Source organism: Phaethon aethereus, assembly GCF_964289735.1.
Source record: "Phaethon aethereus genome assembly, chromosome: 15".
Taxonomy (NCBI): domain Eukaryota; kingdom Metazoa; phylum Chordata; class Aves; order Phaethontiformes; family Phaethontidae; genus Phaethon; species Phaethon aethereus.
Window position 1 is genome coordinate 5240560 of NC_138591.1, and position 19454 is coordinate 5260013.

Sequence of the window (19454 nt, forward strand, 5' to 3'; positions counted from 1 at the left end):
CTCAGCGGGAACGGAGGCGGCCGCTGGCTGAACCTGGGCCGAGAGGCTCGGGGGCGTCTTCCCGCCGTTCCCCGATCCCTCGGCACCCCCTCGCCGCTCCGAGAGGAGCGGGGTGGTGGTGCCCCCACCCCGGGCAGGGCCTGCGGGCCGCGCCCCGCCGCCGCCGCCACCCCTCCCCCCGGCCGGCCGGCCTCCCCGGGCCGCACCCCGCCTCCCCTCCCTCCGCAGCGTCGCCCAGCCGAGCCGGGAGAAGGGGAATGGGCGGTCCCGGCCCTTAGCCCCCGGCTGCGGCTGCTGCTCCTCCTCTTCCCGGGTCCCAGCGTCTCGGTGGCCTCCGCCCGATGCTGGCGGAGCTGGCTGGGGTCTCTGCGGCGTTGTGAGCGTTCCTGGGCGTCCCGCAGCCGCCATGTCCGGCGTGGTGCGCACCCTGAGCCGCTGCCTGCTGCCGGCCGAGGCCACGGGCCGCGCGGGGGAGCAGCCGCGGCGGGAGGGCAAGGAGCGGAGCCGCGATGCGGAGCGAGAGGCGCGGCGGCGGAGCCGGGAGATCGACGCGATGCTGGCCCGGGAGAGGCGGGCCGTGCGCCGTCTGGTCAAGATCCTGCTGCTGGGCGCCGGCGAGAGCGGCAAGTCCACCTTCCTCAAGCAGATGCGGATCATCCACGGCCGCGAGTTCGACCAGAAGGCGCTGCTGGAGTTCCGGGCCACCATCTACGAGAACATCCTCAAGGTGAGGGGCAGGAGGAGGCCCGGGCTGCGGGGGGAGCAGCGGCTCCTGCCGCCTTCGCCGGAGCTGTCGGGGATGGAGGCTGGCGCCGACCCATCTCTCGGTTTTGGGAGTTTGGGCTGTGCCAAAAATAGCCCTCGAAAAGGATGCGAGCTGGGCCGGGGCGGCGGCTGCTCCCCCCAGTCTGCCTCGCCGCGCCTGTCGGATGCGCCCGCCCTGCGGGGCGGGGGGCCTGTTCGGCGCAGGTGTTTGGGAAGGCGGGTACCTTTTGTGCGACGGCCTGGCGGGCTGCGGGAGGCTCGGCTCGGGGGGTTCCAGCCTTGCCCGTCAGAAGGCCTCGATGAAAAAGGCTCAGAGGAAACTTCACTGCAAAGGGGATTGAGAAAAGCTTTGTGGAAGCGCAGAGGAAAGAGGATATAGGTGTGGCCTGTGCTCTGGAAAAAACATTATGAGAGCATCCTCTCAGGCAGAATTGAAGAAACCTCAAAATTTGAAGAAATGAGGAGGAATTTACTTGCTTCTGCTGAGTGCCCTGAGACTATGTACCTCGACATGGGACAAGAAATGGGTCCCTGTATAGAAGTTGTGGCTGCGAGTGGTTGTTATTTGGTACATCTTTAGAAATGGGGTAGTGTAGGCCCTTGAGTTGGGTAGTGCGGGATGTTACCAAGCATAGCTCTGAAATTAAAATGATTTTGTTTCGGTACCGTTGCAAAGAAGTTCTTCAATGTGTGTGCAGGCTTTATAGTGCTGGTAGTATATTTCTCTAATGACTGGAGAATATAAAGACTGCTGATAGAGCCTACAAATAGGGCCTTTGGTCTACAGATGATTATTGGAAAATCACCCTTGACAAATACCATTTCTGGGAAACAAGCTTTGATGTCCTGTGCAGGTAGGAGAAGTGATTGTATTTCAGAAAATCCCTGAAGATGCATAAAAAGCTCACCTAAGAATATATCTCTCTTCATCCTTATAATCTCTCTAAAAGAACTGCTACTTTCCTGCCGGTGTTTTTCTGTAGGACTGTCTCCGTTCCTATGTGGGCATGGATTTTTGAGGCTCTCTGAGATTTCATAGAAAATTAAAGGAAAGGGAACTGTGCAAGCTCAGGATAACAAGAGTTACTTGTGAATTTTCAGATTTGTTTGGAAAGGAGGCTTAATATGCACTCAATAAGTGCATGTGCACAACACCTCTTGTTTTTAAGAATGCTGCTATTCCATGAAGGGCTTTTTCTTCTGTTAGTGAACAGGAGAATTGTTGACTAATTTTCTTTTCCTTTTTCTCTAGTCCATTTTCAGGAGCATGTATGTGTATTGCAGGTGCCCATTAACTGCAGGAAAGTTGAAGCTCAGGAGTTTCTCTTTCTTTGAAGTTCTGTAAGCAAAGAGAGTGTTATGAGGTTTTATCTATACACCTAGAAATAAGGAGCCTTATTTAGAGGTCTTAATGCTTATTTTGGTACTGCCAGTGATTTATTTGTTACCGTACTGATTTAAAGTAATAACAGGCTTTTAAGGAAACTATTTGTGAAAACGGAAAAAAATCTGAGCTTCCTTCCTCTCTAAGTTGTCCAAGCAATACTAGTTATGGTAAAATATTGTAATACTTTATATATGCAGACGGTATAGAGCTTTCAGCAGTAGAATCCAGTGTACTTTGGAAAGGAAAGTAAGTGTCTCCATCTTGTAGTAGGGGAGGCCGAGTTACGCACTTGAAGCACTTGTCTGCTGGATGGCTTTGGGCAAATTTGCAGCGTAGAATCCAGGTCCTCAAGGTAGCAGTCTGGCATTCTGATTTCAAGACAGGTAGTTAACAACACTTCTTGGACTGTTGTCAGATGAACACATTTTTTTAAGCCTTCTAATCATCAAACTAAAATTTGGAAGTATTTTTGAAGTGAGTTGATACAGTTCAACAGATCGCCCTTATGGCCTTGCAGTTCATGATTTGGGAATATTAGGTTAGGCTACCCTTCTAGGTACATGGGCAGCATCTGTCTGACTCTTCCTTCTCTTATTTCTCTGGATGGCAGAGATGGCTCTTGCGCATAAGAATACAGGTTACTCTTCACCCATAGGTTTTGAGGAACAGCTTGGGACTGGTCGCTGTGAAAAGAGTATGCAGAAGGAGGAAGAGAAAACAAAGGAAACTGAAACAAGTTTTCTGGTGGGAAGGAGGTCTGAGACTGGAGTGTGGGGAGAAGGCAGTAGATGATGTGTTTGCTTTTTGCTCATCTAAAAGAAACCTGATAACACTTTGATACTCTGCCATAATCATCAGGAAGAAATTAAATACCATGACAGAATTATAGGGCTTTCAAACCAGTGATATTGTCAGTGTATTTATTTTAGGGTAATTATGTAATACTTTCTTGTACTAAACTTTCTGTGGAAAACCATAAAATGGTTCAAGTAAACTTATTTTGCTGCTTTGAAGACACAAATTGTCAAGTGAACCTGATTGCCATTCTTTCTATAATAAAGTGTTTAGACTACAGTTTTTTTTACTTTCTAGGGAAGTTCAGACTAGAATGAGCATCCATTAAGACTAAGTGGAGCAGAGATCACCATCTATCTAACTTAGAAGAAAGGATATAAGATGAATTTTTATAATATGATACATGGACAATGTGAAATGAAAATAATCCTATCAAATAGCATATAAATCTGTTTGATGTCGTAAAGTACAGCTGCAGCAACCTTAGCCCCTTTTTCCACATAGTTCTCGGCATGGTCAAACAATGGGTCTGTTAAGCTTCTACAACACTGAGATCTGAGTTAGAAATGCAGTGTAAATCTCTGGGATTAAATGGTCAATTTTCGTTTTCCAACCATGACTAAACTTCTCTCTGGAGGAGGAGGATTACTACTCTCTCAATAGTACTTGATGTTTCTAAAGTGCTTATTGCAGTAGTATTTAGGCAGTCTGTACAGCTTACGGAGAATGGAGGAACTGATTAAGAGAACAGAACCTGAAACATCTTTGAAAATAATGATGCTAAGTATGATTTGACATTAGCGTCAGCTTCTACTTTATTTTGAGTTTTCAGCTTCTTGCTTTTCTGATATCTTCTTAATGCTGAGTTGTTTCCTTACCCTGTTCTTTCTGTTTGTTATCCTCCACTTTGGGAAACCCTAGTTAGACACAAAATGCTGAAATGAAATAAATCTATGATACAGAATTTACTTTTCCATTTATTACAGGTGATGGTTCAGGCCCTTGCTAGCTTTTTCTGGCATTTGTGGGACAATCTTCAAATACATTAGTTTTGCTTTGGTTTAAGGTAAATAGTCATCGGTTAACTAGGGTTTTGCTTGCTAATCGAGGCTAAGTTTCAAAGTAAGTTTTTGGAACCTTTTGATGATTGAAGTGAAAAGCAGTAGTGTTAATGTTCTGGTATGAGTACACAGGCTGCATGACTTTAGCACACCCACCTGGAAAAGGAAAGTGGATAGGACAGGGCTAGCTGCCGCAGCTTGATTTTTAAGGCAACTCCTGGATACACAGAGAAACTTGGAAAACTTTTGTGTACCTTAAGTTTCAAATCTAAGAAATGGTTGCTGGTGTTCCATGAGTGTTTTGATGCCTTCCAACTGTAGCTGAAGGAGTAATCTTTTGACACCTTCCAAAACAGGTGGGTTGGTTCCTTTGATAACACTTAAGGGGCTTAGATATGTGGTGAATCATGGCTGTGATGTTCCTTGTCTAAATGTTTTTTTGTTTCAAGTATGAGATTATCATGCTGCTTGAAAAAACCCAGTTTAGCTGCATAAGAAAATAATTAATCTACAAGCACCAGAATGGTACTTGCAGGAGCTTGTTTGGGAGATTTCAATCTGAAGAGAGAAAAAATTCATGTTTTAAAAGCCTGAAGTGTAATCTGTTGAGGTTTTTTGTAATATTAGTTTCCATGTTGAAAATGAGAAGGCCAACTCAAGGTTTCAATATGTCTGTGAGTGTTTTCTTGTTGTCTGTAGCCTGAATTGTGATGGTTGACTAAGGAATTGAAAAACCTGGAATTGTGGAGGAACGGACTACTTGGGAAATGGTGTGTAACTTTTTGGGCTCTGAGCAGGGGCAAAAAACAATCAAAGATTTTGAACATGAAAACTCTCTGAGGATCTATCTTTGGGACTTTTGAGTGGAGTTGCAATACACGTGGGCATACCCAGGAGCATTTCTCCTTGACGACTTGAATGTGAGTGACAGTAAACTGGGCAAAATAAGTAGCCTGTGCTGAAGTGCATTTTAAGAAGAACTTTGGACTTCTGCAACAAATACTAAACCTAGACTGTTACTGCTTCATTGTTGCAGGTATTCTGTATACCTTGAATGGGCTTATGTTGTGTTTATGGTCTCTGACTAGTAAGGTAGATGTACCTTGTGTCACTGAAAAACAAAACAAGAAAACTCACTTGCAACCTGTGAGTTTCAGTTCAGTACAGATACAGACTCTGGGAAGCGGGAGAAGAATATTCCTGAATTTATTTGGGAGGTACACTTTAAGTGACCAAATTATCTAGTCATTTATAATGCAAATATATTTCTTCTAATAGCCTGTAAGTGAAGGGGGAATATGTCTTCCCATTATGTAAACTGTAGTTACTCTTAAATTGACTTGACTACACATGTCCTTGGGTTTACATGCAAATGAATTTGGTAACCTGTTACGAGGTGATGATAGTGACACTCAGTCTGTTACTTCAGAGTTGGGATCTAGCTATGCTTGAGTAGTTTGTTGCAGGACAGCGTCAGTCTCATTTCTGCTGGGACACCTTCTTTTGAAAGGAACGTGAGGAGAATGCTCTGCAGGAACTGTGGCTAATTAGGAGTTGTTCCATTAAATTTAACATACAAGTGATAAAGTTCCGTGATAGCACTGATATTTAAATCTGATTGTCTTTGCTTTGTGCTTTCATTGCATAGTGGTTATTTTAATATGAAAAATAACATTCATGGTATTATGAAGAAAAGAAAAAAATCCTTGTGAATCCTGTTGGTCTTCCTCTTCCAGGTTCATTTAATCAGTGAAACTCTTACTGTCTTCCAGTTGTTGTATTTTCTGTGTCTTAAATATAAATTCTGTCAGCTCTGGTGGTGTTTTTGCATTTGGGGTGTCTCTTGGTTGGGTGAGGAGAGAGCAATCTGTCTTCATCAACTGGGATAGTAGAAGAGGAATAATGGTCAATAGCAAGTGATAAATATTTATTATTGTACCCAAATAGAGCTTACAATGCTCTTGTGATGTAGTCATTAGTAATGCAGAACATGAGTTTGTGTCTGGAGTCTCCAGGGACTTACTTTGATGTTTTCCAGACAAAAGTTCAGTCACTTGAGTGACTAAATTTGGGAGCTTATGTTGTATTTGATTGGTTGAGTATACATATATTTTTATAATTAACTTGGAAACAGTATTGGCAAAAAAAAAAATTAGCAAATTGTGCTACTAACAATGTTTACAAGAAAACTTTGGAGCAAAGGCAAATTAGTACACATTGTTTGAAAAAGTATGTTCAATACAAATTACAAGAAGAGAAAAAGCTAGAAGGAATCGGAGGCTGTAGAGTTTCAAATTCGTTTTGTTCAGTTGCATGGGTTTGGGTTTTTTTTACCCTCGTGGGCATGAGGAGCTGGTCTTATCCTAGTGTTGAAAGCCCTCCCCCTCTGTCTAAGCACATCTGCTGGGTACTGTGGTGGTATATTCATGAGGGCAGCATGACAGGATCTTGCCAAACCTGATGGGGATACTTGTGGAACTGCAGATGTTGCTTCCATTCTCTTGAAACCGTGAGCTAATTATGAAGTAGATATTAGTGTGATGGTCTCAGGAAAAGGAGAAACCTGGTAATGTAATTCTGGAAGCATTAACTCGGAACTTTTTTTAAGGTCCTGCACCAGTCATCACCTCTGGGGTCGTCGTCTTTCTACTTTGTGCCCAGTTGCAGGTAAAGCTTGCAGTGAGAGTCATTTTCTTCTGCTGCATTTATCATCATTTTGCTGGATTCAGTCAAAGACAAGGACTCTTTTCAGAGTTTCCAGACAAGCAGACATCACTGCTGCTCCCAATTCAGAGATTCAGTGGCTAATCCAAATATTTTTTAATGTTTGTGTTCCTGTGGACTAAGTAAATGACATTTCCCCGTTGTTCCCATTTTTTATTTGTATGTTGGACTGGAAGGTAGGTCATCTTTACAGTTTAGCTTGCTCTCACCTGGGTGATACTGGAATATGCGAATGGTGAAAATACATGCATAACTGTTGAGCCTTTTTGTTGTCTAAACTGGGCTAACTGGCACTGCTGCCACCCCTACCTTTGTATCTGTCTTGCCTTACAGCAAACAAATATAGGTGGCGGAAACCACTTTTTATACAAACGACTAGTTTGGTGATGTTTGCGCACTGGATCAGCTTGTGGGCTCAGACAAATGACAAACCTATCAAACAGGAGAGGGTGGAACTGCACTACCAGGAAGGATGCCCCTTTCGATGGTACCTAGTTGTTAGACTGACTGCTGTGTAATATGAAACCCCATCCTTAATGACATTGGGTTCTTGGCTGCTGCTGGGCTATAACATTCCAAGGACACAGATCAAATGAAAACACCATTAATGCTTTTACGATAGTGTGCTGTAAAAATCTGATTGTCTTGCTATTACTTTGTTAATAGTAGATCACCTTCTTCCTGGTGTTCCAGACAGTAATTTTTTTTAAAAAAGTGCATATGACTATATTTGCAAACACTGACAACTTTATTTTTAAAAATCGTGTTTGAAAATACCTTTTTTAGAAGGTTAAGAGATGTTTTCTAAAAATACACATAGGTTACATTTTATCATCTTTCTTTACTTGCCAGTAAGCATTGCTGCTGAAAAGTCCAGTCCCATCTATGGTTGTGTGATTCAGCTTTCTCTCTCTTGTATTGGCACCAGTGATCGCAGAGCTATTGCAGTTTTTCAGTACAGTTAGACTTGCCGGTTTAGCTGGACCTGTGTTCATGTAGCTGCATGGCTTTGTACTGTTTCTTTCACTGGCGGAAACAGTGTATTAGAAATACTTTGCTGAGGTGGGAGCACTCCTTTTGGCATTAGCTCAGATTTATATTGGTCTCTGTGAATTGTGATCTCCAGATTTTGCCAGTTCCTTGTCAACGACAATGAGGTAAAACACACAGTAGGAAACACGTCTGAATCTCCCTGTTGCCTGCAGTGTTCATGCTGGTTTATAGCCATAGGAGAAGACAGCATTGCCTATTAGCTGTGGCTTGGAGTCCCCTGATCAAGTATTAAGCAGTGGTCAGGACTTCTCTCACAACAATTTCCATAAGTGATACAGGTGCTGGACATCTAGGGCTTCGGTATGAGGTTGAGCAGTTTACTAATGGTAAAAGATTAACAAGTAGTTGCTGCAGTATTTCGTGTGTAAGAGTTACTCTGTTGTCTGCGATCTCATACCCAGTAGTAATTCCTTAAAATTATTTTGAGAAAATGCATTGTAGGAGACTTTTCTGTTTGTATACAAACTCTAAGTAGTTTTGCAAGTTCTCTCTAGACACTTGAGTAGAATAATCAAATCCTTTGATCACTTGACTGTTGGTTGCGCATGGAAGAACCTGCCCTTGCTTATGAGCAAGTGCCCACCAAACCTATTGTTTCCATTGTGTGTTTGGCTCAATGCGGTGTATTCTCTCAGCCTCTGAGTTGGTCCATCTGGTGAAAGGTGTGGGATTTTTAGGGTAACAAATCCTTCATGTACTGGAGTATGTGAATAATTTGAAACAGGAATGTTTTATGTAGTATTGTAACTATATTCTTAAATCAAGCTGCTCTTTACTGCAACACTTCTGTTCATGTATTGGCAAGCATTGCTGGCATCAAATGGCGTTAGCTGGTGACAACCTTTCTAATATTTCCCACAAAATAATTTAATTATTATTTTAAAATGCGAGACAACCTGGATTTTTTTCAAAGCTAGAGCGTTTTTAAAAGTAAAGGAGACAAAATATATTTGAGCCAGTCCTAGCAACGAGCATTTGTGCAAATGCTCATAAAACCTTCATACTGCTGCTGAGTAGCAAACATTCTGCTTAGTGCCTAACAGCTGTGATCTGTCAGGCCAAGGATCTAGCGCTTTGTCTCTGACATGAAAAAAAAACCACAACCAAAAAGGGGTACAAGAAGAAGGCAATGTGATACTTTGGTATACTCTTCCAGTTACTGGCAGCCTTTGGTTTTGGAAACTTCTTGAGCCAGGAATTGCATCTGGAATGTAATCGAATAGTCCTTTTTGGACCTTTCTTCCATCAATTTGTCTTGATTGCTTTTCGAGTCTGCTTATACTTTTGGCCAACATTCTGTGTAAAAGAGTTGGTCTCACTGGGGGTTGTATAGGAAAAACCCTTCTTCTAGTTTAACCTTCTGTTAGATAGCTGTGTTGCAGTACCGCTCGTACTTGTGTAGGAAGGGGCGGGGAAAGAATAGTCTTTTCCTACTCCCATTCTCCAAGTAGTTTGTAGTTTCTGTAGAGTTCTCATATAGGGTGCCTTAGTTCTCTTTTTTTTTGAAACTGTGGAGTTCTGGATCTCTTTAGTGTTTTGTTCCATGTAAGATACGATACTTCATGAGTTACATTGCATGTTATGCTCTTGTTACACCTTTTCTCGTTCCACCCTATCTCCATTCAAGTTTTGTGCATACCAGGGATTTATACAGTGACTTGAATATATTAAAAATGATTAGGAAAAGAATGGAACAGGGAACTGCCCATTTTTCCTCCCTAACTGGTACTTCCAGTATGCTGCTGTTTTGCCGTTTTCTAATGCCTGACACTATCCTTATCTGTGAATTTTATTTCTTTCCACCTGTGTTTATTCTGGGTCCTGCTTTGATTGCATCACAAAAGCTTTAGATCAGTTGAACTCTTCAGAAGTTTATTTCATCTCAAATGTTGTTGCCACTTTTTTTTTCCATATTCCAATTTTGAAAACAGAACAGTAATTGACAGTATTCGATCTTCTGAATGAAATAATGAATTGACATTTTCTATAGTAGTAGAAAATCAGAAAAACTGTCATAGCAATGTTGGGAAAGCTTACTGTGAAATGAGCACTGCAGTGAAAATAGTTCGGTGTTACCTTTGTTGTTAGAGCTTGGGAGGGAGTATTTTACATGCAGTAGGACTTGTTTAGTGTGGTTTTTTTCTTATTTGTACCAATAGTGTAAGTGACTCTCTGGCTATCTCCCATGATGATCTTGTTGGAGAAAGGAGGTATGGAAAGTGTTTTGAATGGGTTTCCAGAAAGAGGAAACCTTTCGTGTGGTAACTTGTATTGCAGATTAATGGGGCAAGGATTATCAAATGCTCATTGTGGCCGCAAAAAACAGCATTATCAGTAACTCTGAAATGCAAGAATAGCAATACATGGGATCTAAATTTGGTAATTTCTCTGTTTCTCATTTTTTCTGACATCTGCTTGTAGCATTTATAGAACTGTTTGTAGAGATGGAGGAATGTTAAGTTTAGATTCACTTTACTTGGATCTTGCTGAGTCACAAATACTTTTAAATGCTAAGAGTTGGGGGGAAGAAACATTGGCTATTTTGTTCATTGTATAAAGCTTTTACTCCTGATGCATTTTAGGTGTGTATCTCAAAGCTGGCGTGTTCTACAAATTCTGAGTGTGAGAGGTGCTGTTCCTGTGGCTATGTGTAGGACAGCATTCCTGCTAACCCATTTCCTATTCCTCATGTTCTTCATTTAGCGTTTAAAACTCACCCTCTGTGTGTGTCTCTCTCTGTTTTGTCAGTGCTAATGCTGTCTCTCTGATGTCTCTACATCTGCATCTGCCACTTCGTCCCCGATCGGGCTCGGTATGTGATTTGGTGGTAACCATTTCTGTCTCTCAAACAGTCGGAGGAAGGTGCTGCTGCTACACACTCCCCGTTGGTAACCTCATGGTACTCAATGCATTCACATAGGGTCTGTCAGGTCTAAGTTTAGTTCCCTCTCTTGTTCCAGGGAGATTCAAACCTGCATTTCCAAGGAGCAGCAGCCGGCAGATAAGTGACTATTCTGGGACTAGAACAGTCTCTACACCGTTGCTTGAAACTCTGTTTTGTGGTTTTCTCCAAACAAATGATGAAACTTTCCTTAACAACAGTCCCTCGAGATCCTCTGTATCTCCAGTGGGAGCAGGAAAAGGCAGAGCGATGGTATGGGGAAACGCTCCAAGCCTGCGGTCCCAGTGCCGCTTTATCCGCACGGGAATCGTGCGCTCTTGCGCTCATTCCTTTGAGATTTTTCTGAAGGGACTGCGGTAGCTCTGAGATGGGTAAGGGTTAAATGGGTCCGAAAGCTTTAAGATAGAAAAGCTGGAGCTAAGGGGCTGGGGAAGACGGTAGTCGAGAGCTGGAGCTGAAGCAGGTGAAAGGTCAGAGCTGGCCTGTGTGGGCTGGGAGTTCCACGCAGGGCCTGAGGCGTGGGGAGACGGAGATGGCCAGCTGCCACCGGCATGCCGATTAACCGTTTCTGGTCGTAAACACTTCTTCTCACCGGACAGAAACAAACCTGGTGTTAAATGCCTAGAAATAGCGGTGTCCCGCCGGTCTGGTTACCACAATGCTTTGGAAAACTCTCCAAGTTCTCGGCTGGGGGTAGAGGGGAGCTGCCACTGCTGTTAAACTGCACCCGGGATGGCGTTCTGCACCCGCGACGGGTTTGCAAAAGCATCTAAGGCCGGGAGACATAGCGCAGGTATCTGCAATTCAGAGAGAGAACCTTATAAGTGGTAGGGTTTTTTCCCCTTACGCTTACATTTGTTAACACCATTCAAATAAAGCAGATCTGAAGGCTTCTGCCATTAAAGGGATGAACTCTGTAACTAGGCATGAGAGTTGGCCTTTGGTCTGTATGACAGTGTTACTAAATAGTTGTGCCTGGAATTTAAAGCAGCAGTTTGTAAATATACTCAATTTTAGTCTTTTCATGGTGTTGTGGAGATATATTCTCTACTTCATAAAAAGAAAGTAACAATTACTGGAGCATCATAAATATTTACCTTTTGGGGAAACTGCACTTCAGGAACACTGTTGCATAGTGACAACCACGATGCTTCGCTTTGAGTTCCTGTTCTGTGACACTCATACTAAGTTGCTTCTCACTTCCCTCTCCAATCTTAATTTCCATTGGGAAAGTTACTGTTCTTGTTGTGTGGTGCTGTTAAAGGACTGGAGAGGTGAAAGGTTCAAGTGTTAAGAAAATGTATGTGCAGTCTTGATAGCTTAAAGTAGGGCGGGGGGGGAACACAACCAAAAAACCTGTCCAGTAATGTGGAGGTTCATGTCAATAGCTGTGGAAACAGAACTTCAGGTTTGGTTTTTAATTTTATTTATTTTCATAAACTGTAAAACCAAAAGATCAATACAATGTGAAAAGTAGTTTGATATAACCCACAGATTTTATTTGTGAATTAGATGGTACTTGCGATGCTAGGCCACCATTAACAGATCTATCCATTAGCAAAATGTTGCTTACTATTGAGAAATAACCGTTGGCCATCTGAAGCTATTTAGTATAGGTGTAGTTAGATTCAAGACTGAAGTTTCAAAGTTACTTAACCTGGTGTGTTTGCCTTGTTGCCATGAATGTAAAATTAAGTTTTCATAAAAACTGCAAAATGTGAAATTAAGCAGTCTCAGTAATCCTGAGTTAAATTTGAGAACTAGGTCACTTTCCTTCCAGATTTTTTTTCCAGAACTGGAGTGCCCACACTTACCTGTCATGAATTCTTAGCAAATGTATGGCAAATTCAAAAACTAAGCTGATGCTGATGGAAAACTGCACCTGCTTTACTGAGCTCTAGTAGTTTAAAATCTAAGCAGTGTCTTCAGTCCTCTCACCACTGGCCTTTCCTACTGGAGGTAACCATTTGGATGAAAGTGTCTCAACAGAAGATGCTTATTTACAGTAACTTTTCAAGGAGTCTGTAAAGCTGGATAGCAGTGTTGTATAGCATCCAAATAGATTGTGTCAAAATTGTACTTTACAGCAAGATGCTTTATGGATCTTGCTAGCTTGGTATTGATATCTTTTTTTTTTTACCTAAATGTTTAACTAGTTGGTGGATTCATACAGCACTAGAAGTTACTAAGTTTCCTCAATTTTGGATGCTCAATATACTTTGCTTCACTGGAATGTTCTTTCAGCAATATTTTTTTAATGTTCTTCTGATCTTCTATTGCTTGAGAAAGCTAGTGTGTCTTTTTCGGTTCCTAAAACCAAATGCAAAGAAAAAGATGGAAGGATACAGTTTCAGGCATGGTGTTACTTTTTAAAACTATAGCTATGAGGATCATACAGATCATACAGCGTTCCCAGACGCTTTTCTTACACATTTAATGTTTAATTTTATTATCTTTTGGTAGTATTGCTTGTTGCAACTAGTTGGTGTTGCTAGTATTTTTTTTTTCCACCTGGAGAAATATGTTGTGGCTAAATTGCTTACACAAGCAAACTCTTTCTATCTTATTTCTGTTGGAGATGTTGCAATAAACAATGTTTATGCTTCTCTCCTGACTTCAGTCTCACCGGAATAGTGTCCAAAACAAAAAAACCTAAAACCACCTTCAAGTACCTGAGTCCCTGTTCTTTTATGCTTTAATCTTTTCATCACTGACTTTCTTATCTGAATCATTCTTTAGGGCTGCAGGGTTCTGGTTGATGCACGGGACAAACTGGCAATCCCTTGGCAGTACACCGAGAATGAGAAGCATGGAATGTTTTTGATGGCTTTTGAAAACAAAGCTGGAATGCCCATAGAGCCTGCCACCTTCCAGCTGTATGTACCTGCGCTGGGCGCGCTGTGGAGGGATTCGGGAATCAAAGAAGCCTTCAGCCGTCGGAGCGAGTATCAGCTGGTGAGTACGTCCATCTTCATGGTGGGAGGAAAAAAGTTCCCTGCTGTATAAATATCTCTTCAGTTGAAAGATTGCTTGCTATGTACAAGATTTAGCCATTATATGTGCTGTTCGTTGTAATGCTGTAAATCTGATCACTTCAGCAGCAGAAACAAGTGGTAATTGGAGCCAAACTTGAAAAACTACATGGCAGTAAGAGGGAGTGGAAAAGTGCACGACTGGATAAACTGGAAGAGCAAGAGGAACCAAAAAAGGCAGGAATTGGTTGAACTAAAAATATTTTAGCAGCTCAGTAGGTCTGTTCATAGTAGGTCACTGATGAAGGCACACTTAATTTGTAACTTTCCAGTCCTGCCAGCTTGCACTATATTGATACTGGCAAACTATTCCTGCATGCAGATCTTTTGAAGTGAATGCAACACCCATTCCGGCTGCTGCTGTTTGGCTGTTTCTTTTCATCCTGACATCTGCAAGTGAAACTTGGATAAGCAACTGAAAGATGACAGTGAGCTTAAAAATGTGCTATCTTCCTTGCTTTCTTGTTATTAGGTTTTTCAAGCTCTTGTGCCAAAAGAGCTGCACTTCTGGTATGGAATATGTTTCTGACAGCTGTTCGTAATCCACTACTTTTTCTTCCTATGTACAAGATAGAGATGCTTTTTTTTTTCCTTCTCTTTCTTCTCTGTTCAGTGAAACAAGGTACTGGTCCATGCAACCCAGTACCACAGTTCCTAGTTCTTGGAAAATGATATGGGATGGTATCCTAATTGTTCTAATAAATGTGTCTTTATGGTTTTAACATATTAATTATGCTCTAATCTACAGGTAGAATTATTTGTTTTGGGTGTTCTGTCCCTAAACTTCACTCAACTTTTTTTTTTTTTTAAAAAAAAAAAAAGGGAAGTTGAAGGTGAAATTCTTCATGCCTGGATATGTTATCAATGTTTAATTCGAGGAGTTAAGCAGAGGTTAGAAACATGGCTTTGTATGGTCTCCCTTAAACTTTTTACAAAGGACCTCAGTATAGCTGTAGAAAAACTAGAGAAATTCAGCAGTGAAATTCTTGTAGTTTGTTTCCTCATGCTGCTCCTCCGCCTGGGTTCTCTAGTGTCTAATACTGTAGCTAAACTCATGTTGCAGCCCTTAAGTACTCGTCTGACTCCACTAATAACATGCCTATTTGAGTCTTGTTGTTGCATCTTTGAAATCTGTCTCTGAAGTATCTTGAGACTGATAAGTGGTTAAAGAATAAATAAAATGACTAGGTAAAGTTGTCCACAGGATGATTGTATAAACCTCATTTCCTTAGGCTAAAAATGTAACAATTTCCATGTTACAGTACTGGGGCGGGGGGAGGATGTGCAGTGGGGGGAAATTAGTTGATTCATAATTCCTAGTGTTGGTAGACACAGACTAAGACTCTGCTGTTCTAAGCACTGTTCAAACGTGGAATAAAAAGATGGTTCATGCCACAGGGAACTTGAATTTAACATGAGACAACTACTAAGAGAATCCAGTATAATAAGTAATAATTGCATCAGCAGCCTGTTAAAAATTTTTTTTTTTTGTGGGAAATTCTATGATGAAGCATGGGGTTTGCATTTAAGGGGAGATTCAGTTTGGGACCATCTGGGAAGTTCATTCCTGCACTGGTTAGCAATAAAATTGCATCAAACTGGAAAAAAGAAGTCCAGTTTGAATAAATAGCATTCCAAGATTAGTAAGCCTACCTCTGCATTCTCTGGCTTTGAGGATTAAACAGGAAATACCAAAAAAATAAAAAAGCCCCACAAAAACCAAGCATACAGGCATGCAAGTGATTGTTTCATATGCTATCATCTTCAACATCATGGTATAGTTCCATGATGCAACTTTTTGGAGGGTGTTCATATAACCTGTTTTATGTTACTGGGGCAGCCGAAACTGCTGCAGGCACCAGAACTGTTCACTTGTCAATAGTGCAGTGATCCGGTGTACTGCAGAAATACCGTGTCACTCGGTCCCGCTGCACGCATCTGTGGCTCTAAACTTGAAAATCCTGGCTGATATTATTACTGTGCAGGCTGCAGCACCAGGAGATTATAAAGTACCTCAACTGTAAATTATAAAAAGCACTTGCTACATAAAAGTTTTTTTTAAATGTAATAGATTGTTCTCAAGGTTAGAAATGCTACTTCTGGATTGATCACTAAACAAATTATTAAGACCTTAATAACTTGAACAAGCTTCCATGCCTCACTTCTAGGTTCAGCAGAATTCTGATTCCCTGAGTACATGGGGATTAGCAGCAGTACAATTTCTTTTAAAATATATATATTTTTTAAAACAGCATACCCTTTTAAAGAAAGCAGGTGGTTTAAGAAAATGCCTTATTTATACTTCCATATGATGTCTATAAACCTATACCTTCATTTAGTTTAAACCCTTGCTGGATATAGACTCATGTAAATAAATACAAGCCAGATATAGTGGACTCTGAGAAAATAAATCTTTTCTGAACTGATTTTAACTAAGGCTAAAGAAAACCTCTTGCATCAGCACTCCCTTTCTTATTTAGTATAAATGAGCTATTAAATGGAATATGCTTGGTTTGAAATGAATTTATTATCTTTATAATAGTTTAAATATCATTACCAAAATGTGAAACTTTATGTTACTATGATCTTTCTGAATGTTTCTGGACAACGTTTGAAATAATGAAATGGCTGAGCACTTGCATTTTCTTCACCCTGGTCTTACAGTCAACTGAACACCAACTCTTTTTTTATTATTACCATTATTTTGGCTTCTAAACCATAGGATTATATTGGTCTGCTTTTGAACTCTCTATATTTCTCCAGGAAGTTGTGTGTCTGTTTAAAAATAAACAGTAGAACATGTTGTTTGGTTAACTAGAGCTGAAAATTGCAGTGTACAGGTGTCTTCCTATGGTCTATAATGCTAAGCTTAATGACTGACTGAGCAGTAGCAAACTTGTTGAAAGAAAATGGCTCTGACCATAACCTCATACAGTCTGAAAGCTACTTCTCTGGGACCACAGAAGCTGCCTCTGGGCATTTGAGTGTTTTCTGCTTCATATTCAGCGCCTAGAAGTGCTGGCTGTAAATCCCTGTCTGGGCCTTTGAGCCTTTCAGAAGTGAGTGGGTGGATTCTACAATAGCAGGGTGCTTTTTTTGCTTTTTTTCTTCCCTGTCTTTCTTAAAGCTGACTAACCAATTTCACTTTCTTTTCACAAACATCAGCGTCTCGCTCTTCCCCCGCCTCAGCCTGTCCCCACCGACTCAAGTTCCTCTGTTCCTTGTATGCAAGCCAAGTAGTTTGGGGACAAAAGCTTCATTGTATGTTTAGTTACATTGTCACATCTCTGTCCTCGTTTTTTAACTACTAGAATAGGAATTCCTTTGTAATCAGTATGTGATTCTTCTGTCTTCTCCTTTGCCCTCATTATCGTACCCCATTTTCTGTCTGTGTTAGAAAGGAGTATGTTTATCATGTGTCTCGGGGGCCTGTGTCATATGTTCTTTTGAGGTTGCCCATGGTAGTTTGGGCAACTGGGTGTTAATTCTTCATTGCCAGCAGGTGGAGACAAATTCTATTTTGAATGGCTTCTGTGGAGAAGGGACCTTGGAACTTCAATTATGATTTAGCTGAAAGGGTGGAAGCCTCTTCAGTTTGAACCTAATAACAAGTATTTGGGTATACTTGGGAGTTCAGGTGCATGTATAATAATCTGCTAGCTTTTTTGCACCCATAGTGCACCCAACAAGTGATGTTTCCTTTTATGTCATATATCATGGAGACTAAGGCCAGCATAGGAATTGCTTTGGTCAGGTGGTTTTTGTTCCGTTGATTGGGTTTTCTTTCTTTCCTCCCAGATGTCTGGTGGGAGAATATGAGAAGCCATTCGCTTTTATTTTAATGTGTCCAGAGCAAACGTAAAATCTGAAGCAAGGTTAGCTACCTTTTTGACTTCTTGCAGCTTGGCAGGCTTCATGTCATGGTGGATAAAGATAGGACAAATAGGGCTTATCAGGCAGGAAAATGATACTTTTGTGACGATACGAACAGATATATATTGTGTGCTAGCACTGTTGCGGAGCTTAAGCTAACAATGAGCAGATCTGCAAAGGCCATCATCTGGCTTCATCGATTCTTAAAGCAAAATTGACATTGTTTTATCTTTTTTTTTCTTAAACATGCACACTGTTTTTTGTTTTTGTTTTAAAATCTGCTTCTCAACTACTCTTAGTCAAAGCAGTATCTTTATTTGAATGATTCTTGCTGCTTCCCTTCAAAATACCAAGCCTTTCTAACCTGTAGCTATGTATTTCAAGAGCTCCTGAACTTCTGCTGTGGTACAAGTCATATTTTCATGTCTTCAAGATTGATGAGGCTATTTACTCTGAACTCCACAGTGTATTTGCAGTAAAGGCAACTGTGCTGAGTTAGTCACATGCAGCCAGATAAGCTTACAGATACTTGCCCTTCTTGATACAGAAAAGAGCGTGGCCATCCAAGGAGGCTGCAAAAAGGCATCTGTTTTAATGCAGTTGTTATTAATATACAGAATATATTCATGATCCATCATTAGGGTATCAATTGAAATTTGTTATTGATGTACTATTATTGATGTTCACTGCATTGTTGAAAGAACTTCTAATATTTTAATAGCTCCTTTTTAAAAAAAAAAATCAATGTCAGCATTAATGGGAAGTAGTGGTTCCTGAGAGGGAAGTAAAGGGGCTTGCAAATATAGACAAAAACTTACTACTGTGTCCATAGCTATTTTTAGATCCCTGCGCAGGGAATTGTATGGAACACTTCCAGTAATACTTCAAATACTAAGAGCCTCTGAAGCCTTGGATGTGGGAAGACTCTGGAAAATGTTTTAAAGACTTTCTTTTATATCGATTCACCATTCTCTGGGTGTTTTGAGGTGTGGGGGTTTGGGGGATATTTGTAATAGGACACGAGTCACTCCCCTATAAATTAACTATGCGGGTTTTTTCCTCTAAGTAGACACTTGAAATAAATCAAAGTGGTTAAATTATGCCTGACAGAACAGACACGGTGTGCTGGAAACGTTGCATAGTGAACAGCATGCTCCTTGTGTTAGTATAGCTTTGTTACTGCGTTCTTCTGCAAGGAGCTGATGGCTTCAAAGCCTTGTAGGCAGCCAGCTGTGTTTTTTGGGCAGTGTGGAGGTGAGGCACTAGTCATTCCCACTAATTCTTGGTACAGAGTGGACAAACTGTTGCTTAACCAGCTTTATTTTGGTACAGAAATACTAGCTATGGCAGTAGTGTAAGATGATCAGGAGTTAGGCTGTATACCAGCTGCTGTAGCATACGGAGGTTGTGTGGCAGCATTTGACTGTCTCTGTAAGCCAAGTGAACTGAGAGGTTGGGCAGCAAAGCCCAAGTACTGACTTCACATGAGGAGTGACTTTTGAAGAGGCATGTTAAATGAAATTATGGAAGTGGGCTCTATTTTGTCATAATTCTTCAGTGCACTTTAATAGAGATTTCTTGAATCCTTAAGTAAAAAGTTTCCAACTGATCATTTGTCTTTAAGATGTAAGGGCAGAGTAGAATCAGCCTTAAAAGCATGTTTCTAAGCATTTTACTATTCTTTCAACATACATGCCACAGCACTGAAATGCAGGAGTACTTGCTAATGCACTTCCTCTTGATGAAATGCCGAGTGTCAAATCAACTTCAGCTTATACAATTGGCCATAACACAAAAATGAGCTCTTCTTTTTGCAAACTACTGTTTGAGTGTGAGCTTACACAGGAAACTATGAATGTTGC

General features: G+C 41.1%; 1 protein-coding gene across 2 annotated transcripts in view; it reads left to right on the forward strand.

Annotated features, from left to right (window-relative positions):
• Positions 1–271: 271 nt before the first annotated feature.
• GNA12 (G protein subunit alpha 12) overlaps positions 272–19454 on the forward strand; it is a 37499-nt gene continuing 18316 nt past the window's right edge. The window contains exons 1-2 of one of the 2 annotated variants that reach the window (XM_082006925.1): positions 272–727; positions 13427–13642. In XM_082006925.1, coding sequence (XP_081863051.1) covers positions 407–727; positions 13427–13642 — 537 coding nt within the window. In that variant the 5' untranslated portion in view covers positions 272–406. The remainder of the gene's footprint in view (positions 728–13426; positions 13643–19454) is intronic. The other variant, XM_082006924.1, reaches the window with a different exon arrangement.